Source organism: Lolium rigidum, chromosome 3, assembly GCF_022539505.1.
Source record: "Lolium rigidum isolate FL_2022 chromosome 3, APGP_CSIRO_Lrig_0.1, whole genome shotgun sequence".
Classification (NCBI taxonomy): Eukaryota; Viridiplantae; Streptophyta; class Magnoliopsida; order Poales; family Poaceae; genus Lolium; species Lolium rigidum.
Window position 1 is genome coordinate 359,039,373 of NC_061510.1, and position 16,917 is coordinate 359,056,289.

General features: G+C 45.7%; 1 protein-coding gene and 1 non-coding gene across 2 annotated transcripts; both read right to left on the minus strand.

The window, feature by feature from the left end:
* Positions 1-2,727: 2,727 nt before the first annotated feature.
* On the minus strand, positions 2,728-2,800 carry TRNAR-CCU. Its single transcript has one exon. It is a non-coding gene; the product is annotated as a tRNA-Arg (tRNA).
* A 236-nt stretch (positions 2,801-3,036) lies between these two features.
* Positions 3,037-7,462, minus strand: LOC124704143 (probable LRR receptor-like serine/threonine-protein kinase At2g16250). The gene is made up of 4 exons (XM_047236377.1): positions 5,820-7,462; positions 4,762-4,890; positions 4,125-4,147; positions 3,037-3,997 (listed from the first exon to the last, which is right to left on the minus strand). Exons 1-4 carry the CDS (start codon positions 7,460-7,462, stop codon positions 3,423-3,425), a joined length of 2,370 nt encoding a protein of 789 aa, XP_047092333.1. The 3' UTR covers positions 3,037-3,422.
* Positions 7,463-16,917: the final 9,455 nt, after the last annotated feature.

The following is a 16,917-nucleotide window of genomic DNA, read 5'->3' on the forward strand; positions in this document are numbered from 1 at the left end:
CCAAATCATGGGGGGGGGGGGGGGGCTACGCCAATGTATAGTACTCTATTTGTGTAACTGTGTTATGTCAATTGTTGAGAATCCCCACCGGTGAGTGCACATTTCTCCAATAGCTTTTCTCTGTGAAACATTTTCCATTCTAAATCTGTATGTCATTCCTGAAGATCATATCGGGCAGGATAACAGTGCAAGAGTCACATTTGCATATATGCAGTTTATTTGGTAATGTGCAGCAGATAGATGGTAGAAAATCTATATGTTTTGTCATATAAAACTCAAATTTTAAAACTTTCTCCTGATTTGTAGGAGCAGAAGATGCTGGTGGCGCACCGTCGGAGGTCTCTGACGGAAGTCCATTGCAGGGATGCTGGCATCGGCCGCAACCCCGTCAGTGCAAGCATTGGATATTGTTTTCAATTAGAAATCTTAATAATGTAAATTATCATATTAGTGTGAGCATGAGCACGTTAAGAACGTGTGATCAGCATATTCTAGTCTCTGTTTAAAATAGCCGGCTATAGCCGAGCTATAGCCCGGCTATAGCCTTTCGTGAGGCCTGCGGCTATAGCTAGAGACTTTAGAGGCTAAAACAGAAATAGCCGCTAATAGCCCGGCTAAGGCTATTTAGCCTTAATTTAGCCTCATAGCCGCTAACTTCCCGCTCAATGGGTCCAAAAAATTTGACCAAAAATTTCAGTTGACCGGCCCATTTGCTTGGCGAAATAGCCACCAAGCTCTAGTTATGTAATTATGGGCATAACTATGTCCTAAACTACGTAATGATGTTGTAATATTTGGACAAATCTATGTATTTAACTATTTGTGAACTATTATGTGTATCTCCTATGTAAAGATGTTATTATGTTATTAATTTGTGAATTATTGATATATATATATGACTATATGATGCCCAATTTTTTTTCATTATTTAGCAAATCTGCTATATGGCTATAGCCAGGGCTATAGCTTTTCATAACTTCAAAAAAATTCGCGGCTATCGGCTATAGCCGGCTATTTTAACCAGAGATTCTAGTACAGTCATTAGCCGATTAATGGTGGTGTATTTTTATTTGAATGGTACTCAGAATAATCAATGTTCAAGTCTGCTGGCACTCAGTCCGGCAAGTTAGCTGTGCAAATCTAGTCATTTGCTAGCAGTCAACTTGGCAAGCTAACGTCAAATATCAAACTTCAGTTTGCTTAAATTTCTATGTGTGGATTGGATTTGCATGTTACCTTCAAAATTTAAACATGAAGTGCCTCGCTTCAATCAAGTATATGTTTGAGTATCTGGGTCTGCTTATATGTTTTGTTGTGTTCTATTGCACCTAGCTATCTAGCGCTTTCCTTCTCTGGTTAGCTCCTCTAGGATCATGCTGTATTTCCTTCTTTCTGACTACCAGTAAAGGAGGAGGGTTTTAATAGGCTTAACGACCCAACGTATAAACCATCCATTTCTATAGATATGAAACCTAATAGAAATTTATTGGGGCGTAACCCTCTCAGCAAGGGCTACACCGACACTTCCTTAGTGGCGCGCTACATATTCGTCCGGATGTAGTGTTAAGCGAGCAAGGGTCTTTGCATCTCTCTCGACAAATGCGAAGGGCAAGAAATCCAGCCGAGCCAAATAGGTTGCGGGTGGGTAATTGGAATGTAGGATCATTGACCGGGAACTTACGGGAGTTATTGGATGTTGCGATCGGGATGTGTGTTAATATCTGTTGTGTCCACGAGAACAGATGGGTGGGTCAGAAGGCGAGGGAAGCCGAGAATACCGGCTTCTAGCTTTGGTATTTAGGTTCAGCCGGCACTACCTCATAGATAAGAGTCGTAAGGATAGAGTAGTGGACGTTCGGAGAAATGGGGATATGATCATCCTAGTCAAGCTAGTTGTTGAGAATCTTTTCCTCAACAACTGTTAGTGCTTATGCCCCACAAGTTGGGCTCGGCATGAGCACTAAGAGGCAGTTTTGAGAGGACTTGGAGGATGTCGTCAGAAGTGTACCGACAAACGAGATCTCAATAGTCATGTCAACACAATTAACAAAGGGTTTGAGCGGGTGCATGAAAGCTTCGGGTATGGGGACAAACCAGGCGTCAAAATCACAAGAACGAAATGGTGAAAGCTCAAAGGAGAAGTATAATAGTCCTTTGGTGCTAGAGGTTCTAAATGCATGTTTGGTACTAGAGTATTAAGCGAGTCTAATCCCCACATACCCCCACTTTTCTCTAAATCTTAGTGTATTTTTCTCAATTTCCAATATTCTACTCATACCTAGTGGATTGGGAATGGGATTTTGTGGGAACTGGATGATGTTAGGGGTTCATCCAATACTGCCAATACTCTAGAGTATTATCTCCACTAATTCCCATAACACTTTTGTACAAAACAAGACCTAAGAAATGAAGAAAGCATCACCCAGCACAACATGTGGCTAAGTGTGATAAATTTGAAGGTGTGTGCGTTGGGGGAGGAGGGAGACGTACAGTACCACAATAAAAAACCAAAAATGGTAGAGAAAGAGAAGAAATATCACCTCCGTTTCAAAATTTAAGTTTTTTTTAAAAAAAATTGTTGTTTGAAATGGCTTACATTTTCGAACGGAGACACCACAACGCAAGTAGAAGTATAAGTCTTGTTTTTAAGATGTTGAACCCCAGGCGTATAATAATACGGAGTATGTTCTTTGCCAAGTACATACAAATACAAAAAATAATGCCATTTGCGCTAGGAAGGGATCGAACCTTCGACTTTTTGTTTAGGAAACAAATGCTCTATCCACTGAGCTACAAGCGCTTTACATTATAGTATTCCTGCTAGCACAATTGGGCTGGGCCGGAATACCGCAAACGGACATTTCCAGTTTTGGCCTTTTCCGGAAGGTAGCTATCTCAGCTTGGCCTTTTCTCAAGGCTTGATACTGGGCTCGGATGACGTTTTCTCTCCAGACAAATTGACAACGCACAAGCTTAATTTGAACCGACAGCCCTTCAAAACTTACACAGAAGAAGAAATATTTGCAAGACCATGAATGGAACGAACATCTTTTGCTATAATCAAAATGAAGCAATCAATTACAGCAGGAAGGAGAAAAAGAATCAGCTCGACATTTTTTCCTTTAATCATGAGAAGGGATAAAAAGAAAAGATGGTGGAGAGAAACCAGAGTCACTCCACCATCGTCCAGACAGTGCTAGTGTCCCAGGCAAGGTACACCAACCTCCATATGATCACCACACACTCCAACCCAAAAAAATGGTGCCTTGGCGACAGTATGCTGCTTGTGAAGCCATTGGCAGCAGGCGAATTCGCCCTATGGCTTTTCAGCTGTAAGAATTTAGTCACGCGCTGGCAGCAGAGCTTCAACAGAGCCACCTCTGTTAACCCAAAGGATCACAAAAAGAAGCAACGGAAGATTCTTAATCCTCGGTGTCACGAGAGCCAGATGGCTCGGGGAAGATCTCCTTAGATTGCCTCCTGCGGGAGGAAGAATGTTCACCGTTGCTCCCACCAGATGATTTGATTGTCTCTGAGCGCTTAAACATGTGGTCATCCCTTGAAGGGCCTATCTCAGAAGAGCTATGCCGCCAACTCCCGAAGAATGCAGCATTCCACGAACCCCTTGAAGATGTTGCTCTCAACCTGGCCGAGCTAGAGCCGTTGTCTTCTCTGACCACTTTCAAGGGATTCTCTAGTGCTTTCAGGATATATTTCATTGGTGGGCGTTTTGAAGACCTAGGATTCAAGCAAGACTTCGCGACAATTGCCATTGCCCAGACTTCCTCCAAATGATCCTCGTCGATGATCAGGGATGGGTCAATGATTTTGCTCATGAGCTCTTTCTCGTAAATGTTGATGTACCTCAGAGTGTTATCAAGCCAATCACTTGTTTTACTGTCACTTGATGCACTGATACCAAGTCTCCCTGTCACCAGCTCCAGCAAAACTTTTCCGAAACAGTACACATCATATGAACATGTTGCAGATGGAGAACCTGTTTACATTACACAATGGTGACATGTTAAAAGATATTAAGAGGCAATAGGGCCTAGTCTTAAGTGGAGATATTGTCAAGGCTGAAATTGATTGTAATCAATGCAGTTGTATGTGGATGCACTCACCAGAAGAACCTTGATCCGCCGTCCTGCATCCAAAAGAACAATACAACATTAAAAAAACTGGACAGGATTTAATTTTATATTAAGAAGGAAATTACTTCTAAAGACCAGAAATAAAACGACGGTTAGATATACTAGGATCCCACAGGCACCAATAAAGAAAGTGAGACCGAGTTGTTTGCATTCACTAATTCAGATCATTTTGATTGCTGACAATTTAATCTGATTACAAACTCAATGAGTAACAAGGGTATAACAAACTTTTTCCCAAAAACTATCATCTAGTAATTGGCTGCAATAGTTAGTTTACTTCCATGCTCAAGTTGAACACATGCTTTCAGAAAGTACTAGGTTCAAAATTGTTTTATTAAATAGCTCCCTAGTGATCTTATCAAATACAGGTGCAGTAAGACATGATGCAGAAAATCTCAGTCTAGACACATGAAAGACTGGGCACTGGTTAGCAAATAAGATAGGCATGATCAACTGAATAGGATGTATGCAATAACAGGAGCACGAGTCTTCAGTGACACATGCAAGAGAGACACGGATTTTAAAAAAGCATAAGTTTTGTGCTCGTGCTAGCTGGGCTGGATATGATACATGAGCTAGGCATGCAGTGGTATTAACAGAAACTTACGATGAGAATCTTAATAGCTTTGTGATGACATTTTGGTGACTTTCCCCTTCTTGAGGACACACCTCACTCAAACTTCCAAGGCGAACTTCAAATTTATCATCAAGGAGGATACTGCTGGCCTGCACATCCCTGTTTAGCAGAGAATTCATGATGTTAGCTCAACAGCTAGTATTTGTCTCATGATGTTATAGCATCTGCCATGTTGATACCAAAACATAATGTTCCTAGTAAAATGAGAACACCACAGAATTGCCTACCCTTTTGTATGATGACAGTGGTGGGATGATTTTTCAACAGTTTAATGGAAGAGACTTTTCAATAGCAATCAATGGGACAAAGTATGATCTCACAAATAAAAGAGCCACTGGGAAAAAAATTAGACTACCAACCAACTGATGTGGTGAATGGGTCTTGTGGAAATTCGTAGTTGGTCAGAAGATCCAAAAATTAAACTGGAACTGATCATTGGATGAAATGATGATCGATAAGCATGGATGTTTTTTAATGGAAGGAACTCTGCAAGGAAGGGTCCTACAACTGACGTGAACCTAAAGACATAATTGTATCAAAAAGGAAATATCCTAAAATAATGAGATGGTGCTACACGTCAGAGAAAATATCTCCAACAAATTAGATAAATAATCAACCAAATACTAGCATTGTTTCCATCCGATTTTTGATATTCAAGTAAGGTAAAGAGCGTATTATATATAGAACCAAAACTGATTCAGTAATAACCAGTCCATTAAGTACGTGGCCACTGGCCAGTGCATTCCTAGCTGTCACCAATTCTGTTGGGACATATGGTGGTGCCCATTGCTTAACCACCCCAGTACCAACAGAGAGAAATGTGAATTGTCATAACACCCACAATGAAATGCAGAAGGTGGAGAATGTTGGGCCAGCACTCAATGTCACTCTATGATCATCACAATGTGAAGAGAAAAAACTAAGATCCTATCCAAGATAAAGGATCATATTTGCTCAAATCTGTAAACTGCATTTTGCAGCATACTTGAAGAAACATCAAAGTGCACCTATGAAACAGAAGTTTATACCTGTGAACCATGGGTGGAGTACACTCATGATGAAGGTAGCACAGCGCCTCAGCTACCCCTGTTGCAATCTTCAACCTCTTTATCCAATCCAACGATTGCATCCCCTCCTCTTCCTCCCCTTGCTTTCTGTGCAGCGAACTTGACAGGTCACCATTCCGAACAAACCTATACACAAGAACCTTCTCATCCTCTTTATCAAGGCAATGACCCACGAACGGCACCAGCCTCTGATGCAGACCTTTCCCAAATAAATCCAGCTCCGTCATATACGCCTCTTTCCTGGTCACGCGGGAGGTGATCCTCTTCACGACAACGGTAGTGCCATCTTGGAGCAGACCATAGTACAGATCACCCGAGTGCCCGTGCTTGATGATCCTCTCGTCCGCAAACCCCGAGGTGGCATCGGCAAGCTGGTCATAAGCAAATGAATCACCGACCTTCACCGTGTTTGTTGGCGAAGCAGTAGTAGGCTGTGTGCCACCAGCTGCTGCAGCTGTCACAGCCCTGGAACTCCCTTGCACCCCTGGTGGCGGCGCGCTTGGAGACCCGCTTTCCCTCTGATCGTTCCTACGCCTCCCGGAACACACAACGCAGAACACGATGGCCGCAACCACGGCGAGCAGCAGGACCCCGCCGCCAATCGCCCCGATCAAAATGTACTTGAGATTCTTGGGCTTCTTGCTCTTGGTTCCAGCTGGCGGTGCGGGCGCGGGGACTGGCCCGGCGTACGGCAGCCCATGCCCGGCGTAGAACTGCTGGCAATCCTCCAGGGTACGCTGCCCGGCGACGTCGAGGAAGCAGTTCATGGCAGACGACACGTTTCCAGCAGCAGTTAGGTTGCCTTCAAAGTAGTTCCCGGAGATGTCGGCCGTGGCCAGCCGGGTGAAGAGCTGGCTGAAGGAGTCTGGCACGGCACCGTAGAAGAGGTTCCCGGACAGATCTACCGCCTGCAGGTTTGGTGACGGCACGAGCGGTGATGGCAATGCGCCGGTGAGGTTGGTGCGGGAGACGTCGAGAATGCGGAGCTGCGGGAGCGACCAGACGGCGTCGGGGAGCGCGCCGGAGAAGGCATTGCCGGAGAGGTTGAGGGTTGTCAGCCGCGCCAGCCCCGCCAGCGCGGCGGCGGGGAGCGGGCCCGAGAGGAGGTTCCCCGCGAGGCTGAGGCTGGTGAGGTTGGCGAGGCCCGCGAGGGCCTCGGCCGCGATCTCGCCCGTGACGGCGCAGGCGGAGAGGTCGAGGGCCTGGAAGGACGGCGCGAGCCCCGCGCCGAGCCAGCGCGGGATGGGGCCGGGGAGCGGGAACCCGGCGGCGGTGAGGGACTCGAGCCGCGAGAGGTTGCGCAGCCCCTCGACGGCGAAGCGCGGGGCGAGGCGGCCCAGCCGGGTGCGGCGCAGGCCGGCGAGGGTGAGGGCGACGACGCGGCCGCCGCGGCAGGTTATGCCGGTCCAGGCGGTGCACGGGTCGGCGCGGCGCGGCCAGTCGCGCGCTCGTAGGCCGAGGGAGCCTCGCAGCAAGTAGAGGCCCGCGAGATCCGCCCGCGACGTGAGGCGGCCCTGCTGCGCGTGCGCCGGCCCTGGCGGCGCCGCCGCCAGGAACAGCAGGAGCAGCAGCGGCGCCGCACAGAGCCCCCGCGCGCGCATCATCTGGCGCCGAGGCCGCCGCCACTGCCCATGCCTGCCGCTGCTTGTGCTGGGTTACAGCTGCTGCGCTGGGCGTGCGGCGTTGAAACAGTGGGTGGAATTGGGGAGGAGGAGGAAGAGGGTGGAATTGGGAGGGAAATAAAACGCAATAAAGGAGGAGAGCTGCTACTCCAACAGAGGTACAGGAAGCAGTGGTGCTACTCCTACTACCCGCCGGGGCTCCTCCGCCATTAATGCCCCCGAATTACACACCCCCAACTGCCTCCCTCCCAGTTATTGCTCCTCCTCCTCCTCCGCCGCGCCGATTCGAACCAAAACGCCCCTCCCCTGCCACGTTGACGGCGGCTGCCGGACAAGAAGCGGTGATGATGGCGGCCGGAGCCGGGGAAGATGGGAAATAGGAGGAGAGATGGGATGGGAGAGGGAGGCGAATTCCGGTAATATCGTGGGGAGGGGTTTTGGCAAGTACTAGTACTAGTCTATAAGGAAAGTGTTTAAATGGTTTTGAATAATTCCGGGGCAGAAATGGAAGGCGTTCCATCCGCCTGCGCCGGTCGGGTCAAGTGGCGCCGGGCTCCGACTCGGCTCGGGTTGGTGAGGTTCTGTTTGCGACGGGACGGGGTAGGTCAACGAGGTGATCCCGGTCAAGCAAGCAAGCCGCTGCGGCCGGCGGGGCGCTGGTGGACGGCGGCGCATGGGCGGCGGATGGAAGACTCTCATGCTTTGTTTCTCTCTGTGCGACGTGCCTGTCGCGCAGCGTGACAGTTCAGGTGTGGCGCCCCCGTGGCTACGTGTACTTTGTAAACATGGTTGGTTGGTGCGGTGTAATGTGGAAAGTTGCAGGGTGGCGTCCTACGCGTGTCTACTTGTCCCTCCTACATTGGAACATGACCATTAATCTTGGTGTATTTCGTTTAAATAGAAGGATATTATTATTCAGGCGTGATTAATTTAGCGTATGGCTACCTTTAGCTCCTCGTGGTTCGACCAGCTCGTGGACTACGTTGATAGTCGGTTCAATGTGCCGTTATACATTTCTCCGCCATGTGTGCCTGCCTCTCACACCGACACTCGAAGGAATTATCCGATCTATTACGAAAACCTAACAAAAACGGTGCATCGGACAAAGCGGCAGAACCCAAGATAAGCGTTTACCATATTACACCAACAACCGATGCCAAAGAGTGTCCCCGCCGCATCGTTTTTATCCCGTACACTCCATGGAGCAAACCTAATCCGCCGTGGATTTTCCGGAGAGGGCATGAGAACCTAGACAAGCACTACCAAGAAGGAGCACAAAGTACACCTCGATGCAGAAAAACATTGCATCCCCACACTACAACTAAGGAGCACGGAAGAGACGAAACCCAAGATAAGTGTGTTGCTAAACACACCCAACACTCAAATCTATGATGCGGAGGAACCTCCCCACCGCATCGTTTTCATCTCCTGCACGAGAAAAACCAGATTTCACATGAAAAAATCTTCGAAGGAAAAAATTTGGGAGAGGTTAGATTAGGAATTTTGTGTGTTTGGCCCCCCTAGAACTCCTTGATTGCATTTGGCCCTCCCAACCATCCTTGGCACGCTCCGCCACTGCAACCACACCGCTGAGGAACGTTCATGTCGTGTTGTTTTCATCTCTTACACTCTGTTGGGCAAGCAAAATCTGGCGTGGATTATCCAGAGATGGGCATGAGAACCTCGACATGATACATAAGACAACTCCGTGGGTAACCCACAACCTAGCTAAGAAGCACGGAAGTGATGGAACCTAAGATAAGAGCAATATGCCAAGCACACCCAAAACTCAAACGAATGATGTCAGAGAGTGTACCCATGTCATCGTTTTCATCCCATACACTCCATCGAGCAAAGCAAAATCTAGCATGGATATTTCAGAGAGGGGCATGAAAACCTTGGCATACCTCGGGAAGGAACACGGAAGAAACCTCAGAGGAAACACCACATCCCTACACTCCAACAAAGGAGCACAAAACTGGTGGAACCTAAGATAAGAGCACTGGCAAGCGTGCCAAACACATCAACAACTGAAGCCATAGATGGTCCCCATGGCATCATTTTCATCACATAAACTCCATCGAGCAAACCAAATCCGGCATGGATTTTTCAAAGAGGGCATGAGAACCTCAACAAGCCCTACGAAGGAGCACAAAATGTACTATAGTGCAAAAAAACATTGCGTCTTGGCACTCCAACTAAGGAGCACAAAATTGACAAAACACAAGATAACTGCACTACCAAACGCACCCAACACTCCAATGAATGATGCCGAAGAACGTCCTCACCGCACCGTTTTCATCTCTTACACTTTTTCGAGCAAAGTCATATTTTGTTGGGGGTTATTCATATAGGGACTTGAGAACCTCGACAAACCCAGTGGAGGAACACAACACCTTGGAAAAAAACAACGCATCCCCACACTCCAATGAAGGAGCACGAAATTGACGAAACCCAAGATAAGTGCAATGGCAAACATACCGAATGCTCCAACGATTGATGGTAAAGAATGTCCCCACTGCATCGTTTTCATCTCGTACACTCCTTCAAGAAAACCAAATTTGGTGTGGATTCAGAGAAGGGCATGAGACCGACAACATACCCCACAAAGGAGCTAACATGAAAGACAACCTCAAAGGGAAACACCGCATTCCCACATCAAAGACACCGACAAACCTAAATGGGAGAGATATCAAGCTTCTAAGGGATGAGTGGAGTTGGGTTTCCTCGACAAAGAAGAACATATAAGCACACCTCCGGTAATATGCATGTGTCATCCACGATGCCCGATATGTGCATGATAGACGCAACCTAGGTTCACCGCCTTGGAATTTGGGAAAACTATACACCTTGCATGCCCCCCTCCCCAACAAGCATTCAAATAATGAAGTTTATTTCATTGGTGTCTCACGTTTATTGAGACATCCAAATGTTACAATAATATTTAAAAAATCATATGTGGTAGAAGAATGTTATAACATCGCATGACTTGTGAAACTATTTTTGTTTTTCAGCATTCAATAGCATTGAGATAAGTCGCGGTGGCAACATGGGATCCACCACCCCAAGACCTGAGACTAGGAGGAAGACGCCCCTTCTGGCGTTGTGTCACTACTCACTTGGCACAACTACTTACTCTATTCCATAAAATTCTTGTTGAAACTTTATATTAAAGTTAAACTAACAACCATGACAAGAAATATGGACTGAGAGTATCTCCGAAACAATCAAGGTCCCCGACTCGCACCAAAGCTCAATGTATAAAGAGTAAAATATATCACGAGTCCTAAAACTATTTGAGGGGTGCCAAGTTAGCCCTACTACTACGAAAACACATATCCAAGGTATTAAAGTTTGTCAAGTGTGCCACTGGTGATCCTATCCTTGCCACATCAATTTTAACTTGCACGTGTGGCAGGTTGGCCACTGCCATGTGGGAACTCTGTGCGTAACCCCATACAAAATTATCTCTTCTAATTTCTTTTCATTAAACCTTCTGATGCATGATGTTCCCTACCTTCCTGGCCACCTCCGCCTCAGGCGGTTGCAGTTTCGGGGTCAATATAATCAAAACCCATCAAAGAAGTTGAAGAAGTTGTTCTACGAGAAAAGGGAACATCACATGTGAATTAGAGAGGAGGTCCAGGACGTAGCGCGGAGACCAAGTCAACTTGTTTCCACCTAGCTGGGACTTAAAGTGCAGAGTGTTGTAGGGAAGGTGAGTTTCCCCACAAGAGTGACTCAAGGGGTTATATTGAACTCTCAGGAAAAAAATGAGTGCTTCCTTTTATCTTGTTTAAGCAACCTCTAAAGTTAAAAAAAATAGTTGTGTGTCCCCAAAAATAGAAGTACAACTCAATAATATAAATTAGGCAAAGTATGTAAAGTATTTTTGTCTTTCATAAATTAATAAGTACTGAAAATAAAAGTACAAGTAAAGCAAGTTTAAAGGTTGTTCTTATTGTTTAAAATGGACTGGAGTTCATGGACTCACTTGATATCACTCTCATAAACATGGTGGTATAGATGAAGCACTTTATAACAAGCTACAAGCGATAGATATTTTGTAACACATCTCACTTTTACTTACTCCTTTGATAAGAAAACTTGTCAACCCAAGATTAAGAATTTAAACAGAGTATTGCCTTAAAAAAATTGGCATGAAGTTGATTACATATTACCATATTGAACAAACAAGTTGACCTGGATTGTCACTAGATAAACAATAGCATACATAGTATTTTCATTCCTATTCAGGTAACTAGAGGAAAGGTAAAACCAGAATTACACATGAATTTGTGTAAGCCACTTCCACATGCATATTACCAAGTTACTCCACATAACACACACATCCTCCACATGGGTTCTTGCATACAAGTTTGATCAGAATATAGCATACATTAACAGGAAATATCATATGCATCTATGCATACATCAATCGCAAAATACTCATTACATCTCATTACTCATGTCATAAGAAAAGATACACCATCAAAACATTACATATATGATCATAATCATTTAGGCAGCTCATGTGACACAAATTAGTGAAGAACATAGGGGACATTGATAGAAGCTACTTTGACAAACCCATAGTCTAGAGGTGGACTAATCCATATTCATCATGGTGGCGGTGGTGATGGCGTTGATGGAGACGGAGGAGCAACGGGGGGCGACTCTGGCGGCGCTTATCCTCTCAATCTTCATAAGAACTCTCTTTGTTGTGTATTTCTCTATTAATTGATGGCTTCTTCCTCATGACTTCCTGATGGAGTCCATATATATAGTCATTTTTAGGAAAAAAACTCATCAAATGAAGTTGAACCCGAGGAAAAAGGGTGCACGAGGGCCGATGTAAGGTCCATGGAGTGGCTAGGGGTGGGACATGCCATGGTTCTTATCTCCTAGCCCACTTTCCCCCTGGTCCATGTCTTTCACTCATATTTTGATAATTCCCGAAAAAAAGATGGCAAAAACCCTATATCCATTTAATGATCGTAAGGTCCCTGAAACTCAAAAACAAGCAAACTAGGAATTTTATATACTGCGACATTAAAAACCAATGATAGAGGAATTTGTTTCAAATCTTCATAAATCAATGTAAAACAACTAGGGAACCTCACATATCATGTAAATATCATATCATAATCACCAAAGTTTATGGATACATTTTCAATACATCACATGGCACGACCATACAAGGGCCTTACCGACAGTGGGAGATAGAGCATGCTTGCACAGTTGGTAGGGGAGGGGCAGAGAGCATGGATCGGGGTGGTGGCGGGGTATCATGGCTGGCGGGGAGTTCTGGTCGAGGATGACAAGGAAGGGGATCGGGTCATGAGATCATGGCCGGGTCGCACGGGATGGGGTGCGCATGGGTGGTTCTTTCATTTTTCAGGATCGGGAGGTAGCAGGGGAACTAGGTGGTCATCCTCGGGCAGTGCCATAGACTCAGTCGCCCACGACATGATGGACGGTAGCTCGAGACCGCCATCTCCCATATGTCTCTTCTCCATGATGTGTCATCTTCGATAATGGATACCAAATTAGAAGAAAAAGACTCTCTTGGGGTTATTTTGCAAAACAAACCAACACTGGTCAACTTGCACCATGAGTGCAAGTCAAATATGATGCGTGGCTACCATCCGTGGCACGCTTATCACACTTTTAGGACTTGAATCTGTATTTTTTTAAATAGTACGTTTAACTTGGCACTCACATATCGTTTTAGGACTTACGGTGGATTTTACTTATATATAAGGATATGTAGAAGAAACCACGCTAGGAATGGGCCAACGGCAGGTGACACATACTGAAATTGTACCAGATCGTCAGATAACGCAACATAACTAGTTTCCCATAATAAATCGTGTTCAGTTACTCCCACAAAACAAAACAAAAAACAGTGCTTAGCTACAACTTAAAATGTGTGTCTTTTTGTTACAAAAGGTAGAGACAAAAAATAGATGGTCTGGGTTTCGCTTCTTTTTTCTACTAGTAAAATATATGAACACACCTTCGTTGTTTCTCAAAAGGGATATCAACCAACATAGTTATTGTTATATGCTAATCCAAATTCATATAAAGGACAACTTTTGACGAGCGGAGCGAGGCTTATCACTAGGAGGCTTGGGCCACGTGGAGTTACATTAAAAATGTTCTTCATCGATTAAACATCCATGATGCAAAGTCTATTAGTACTTCTATTTTGCTTCTCACTTTAAATTGTGAGCATTGCAAGGTCCTAGTTCTGATGAAGGTTTTGAGTATATGTCAAGAGTTCTATATTCTAGTGTTGTTGGTTCTTTGATCTATGACATGGTTTGTTCTTGTCTTGATTTTTCATATGCTATGAGTTCAGTCATTTGGTAACATGGCTAATCCTGGTAAAAGAATAGTGAAAGACTATTTAGTGGATTTTTTTTTGTTTCGAGGGTACGTCTAAGCGTACCAAATTTTTATAGAAGGCAGCAACAAATATACAAGATACCAAAGCCCGAACACTAGTAGGAAAAGGCTCATTAGTGGCGCACCAAAAATAGATTCTATGGCGTATGGGTGGTGCGCCACAGAAACTTCGCCAAAAAAATAAGATTTCTGTGGCGCACCTTCTCATGCGCCACAGAATTAAGGTTTCTGTGGCGCACCAGTACTTCGGTGCGCCTACGAAAAAGATGCGCCACGAAGTTCGTTTCGATGCGCCACGTAAATTGCTCGTATTATACAAGATTTTGATCTCCCGCCATAGACATACAGGTTATACACAACAATATACATATAATATACAGATTATATACGATTGCGTGATATAATATAAATAGCATGTACATTGCACATATATAACATAGACATCATCATCACATTACTTAGAGCCCGATCGAGATACATATATAGTGGCAAGTGTCAAATGTTTTGCATACAACTCTTAATTCATACAAAATTCACAATTTCGAGATACAAAGTAGTCTTCATCCGGTTCCTCCTTTGCTCCCTCATCTCTACCCACCAGGCTCGCTTGCATCGGGGTCTTCATCCAGTTCCTACTATGATGAAAATGGAAGAAAGTGAGACCAACAAGTCCGATGCACAAGAGAAATGGAATAAATGCCTCATACATTGTTGGTCAACACAAATATTAACATTCAGGGATGGCGTAAGTGAGACCAAGTCCGATGCACAAGAGATTGATATTTGTGCTATCTTACCAGGCTCACTTACGCCACCCCGAAGGGTACGGTGACCAAACATTTTAATCATCGGCATTTTGAAAATCTCAAAGCAAATGGAATGACAAAATGGAATAAGTGCCTCATACATTGTTGGTCAACGCAAATACTATGGTCGAAACCATAGTTGCAGTATACACCGCAAGATACTTTGCGTAAGGGCCCCCTTTCCCCGGCCGCCGTTCCGTGAACGGGTGCTTGACGACACAACAACGCCGATCTGCCTCTCCGGCGCAGAACCACGGCAGTCCCTCGCCGTCCAGTGAACGAGTCCTTGATGCAAAGACCGTGCCGGCCTGCTGATACGTCTCCGACGTATCGATATTTCTTATGTTCCATGCCACATTATTGATGATATCTACATGTTTTATACACATTATATGTCGTATTTATGCATTTTCCGGCACTAACCTATTAACGAGATGCCGAAGAGCCGATTGTCGTTTTACTGCTGTTTTTGGTTTCGAAATCCTAGTAAGGAAATATTCTCGGAATTGGACGAAATCAACGCCTGTGGTCCTATTTCGCACGAAGCTTCCGGAAGATCGAAGGGGAAAGGAAGTGGGGCCACGAGGCGCCGCCACAACAGGGCGGCGCGGCCCGGGCCTTGGCCGCGCGGCCCCGGCGTGTGGGGCCCTCGTGTGGCCCCCGCGTTGCCCTTCCGCCTACTTAAAGCCTTCGTCGCGAAACCCCGAGCACCGAGAGCCACGATACGGAAAACCTTCCGGAGACGCCGCCGCCGCCAATCCCATCTCGGGGGATTCAGGAGATCGCCTCCGGCACCCTGCCGGAGAGGGGAATCATCTCCCGGAGGACTCTTCACCGCTATGGTCGCCTCCGGAGTGATGAGTGAGTAGTTCACCCCTGGACTATGGGTCCATAGCAGTAGCTAGATGGTCGTCTTCTCCTCATGTGCTTCATTGTCGGATCTTGTGAGCTGCCTAACATGATCAAGATCATCTATCTGTAATTCTATATGTTGTGTTTGTCGGGATCCGATGGATAGAGAATACTATGTTATGTTGATTATCAATCTATTACCTATGTGTTGTTTATGATCTTGCATGCTCTCCGTTATTAGTAGAGGCTCTGGCCAAGTGTTTACTCTTAACTCCAAGAGGGAGTATTTTATGCTCGATAGTGGGTTCATGCCTCCATTAAATCTGGGACAGTGACAGAAAGTTCTAAGGTTGTGGATGTGATGTTGCCACTAGGGATAAAACATTGATGCTATGTCCGAGGATGTAGTTATTGATTACATTACGCACCATACTTAATGCAATTGTCTCGTTGTTTGCAACTTAATACTCGGAAGGGGTTCGGATGATAACCTCGAAGGTGGACTTTTTAGGCATAGATGCATGCCGGATAGCGGTCTATGTACTTTGTCGTAATGCCCAATTAAATCTCACAATACTCATCATATCATGTATGTGCATGGTCATGCCCTCTCTATTTGTCAATTGCTCGACTGTAATTTGTTCACCCAACATGCTATTTATCTTATGGGAGAGACACCTCTAGTGAACTGTGGACCCCGGTCCTATTCTTTTACATCGAATACAAATCTGCTGCTATTGTTCTTTACTGTTCTTTGCAAACAATCATCATCCACACTATACATCTAATCCTTTGTTACAGCAAGCCGGTGAGATTGACAACCTCACTGTTTCGTTGGGGCAAAGTACTTTGGTTGTGTTGTGCAGGATCCACGTTGGCGCCGGAATCCCTGGTGTTGCGCCGCACTACATCCCGCTGCCATCAACCTTCAACGTGCTTCTTGGCTCCTCCTGGTTCGATAAACCTTGGTTTCTTTCTGAGGGAAAACTTACCGCTGTACGCATCACACCTTCCTCTTGGGGTTCCCAACGGACGTGTGCTTACACGCCATCACCTGCCCAACATTATGCCGGGCCGTGTTGCCGCGCTTCAGACCGTGTGTCCCGCGCCTCGCATCGCCTTCTTGCCCAGCTGAACCAATAGATCGATCGTTGCAATAGGAAACCGATGACGGCCGGTCGCAAGATTAAATTGCGATTGGCCGTCATCGGCTTCCTTATTCCAACGATTAGTCTATTCGTTCACCGGGCAAAAAGGCGAAGAGTGCAGGGCGCGTGAGACACGGCCTGAAGCGCGGCAACAGGGGTCGGCATGATGCTAGGGAGGCTGGCACCGTCTTTGCATTAAGCGCGGCAACAGGGGTCGGCA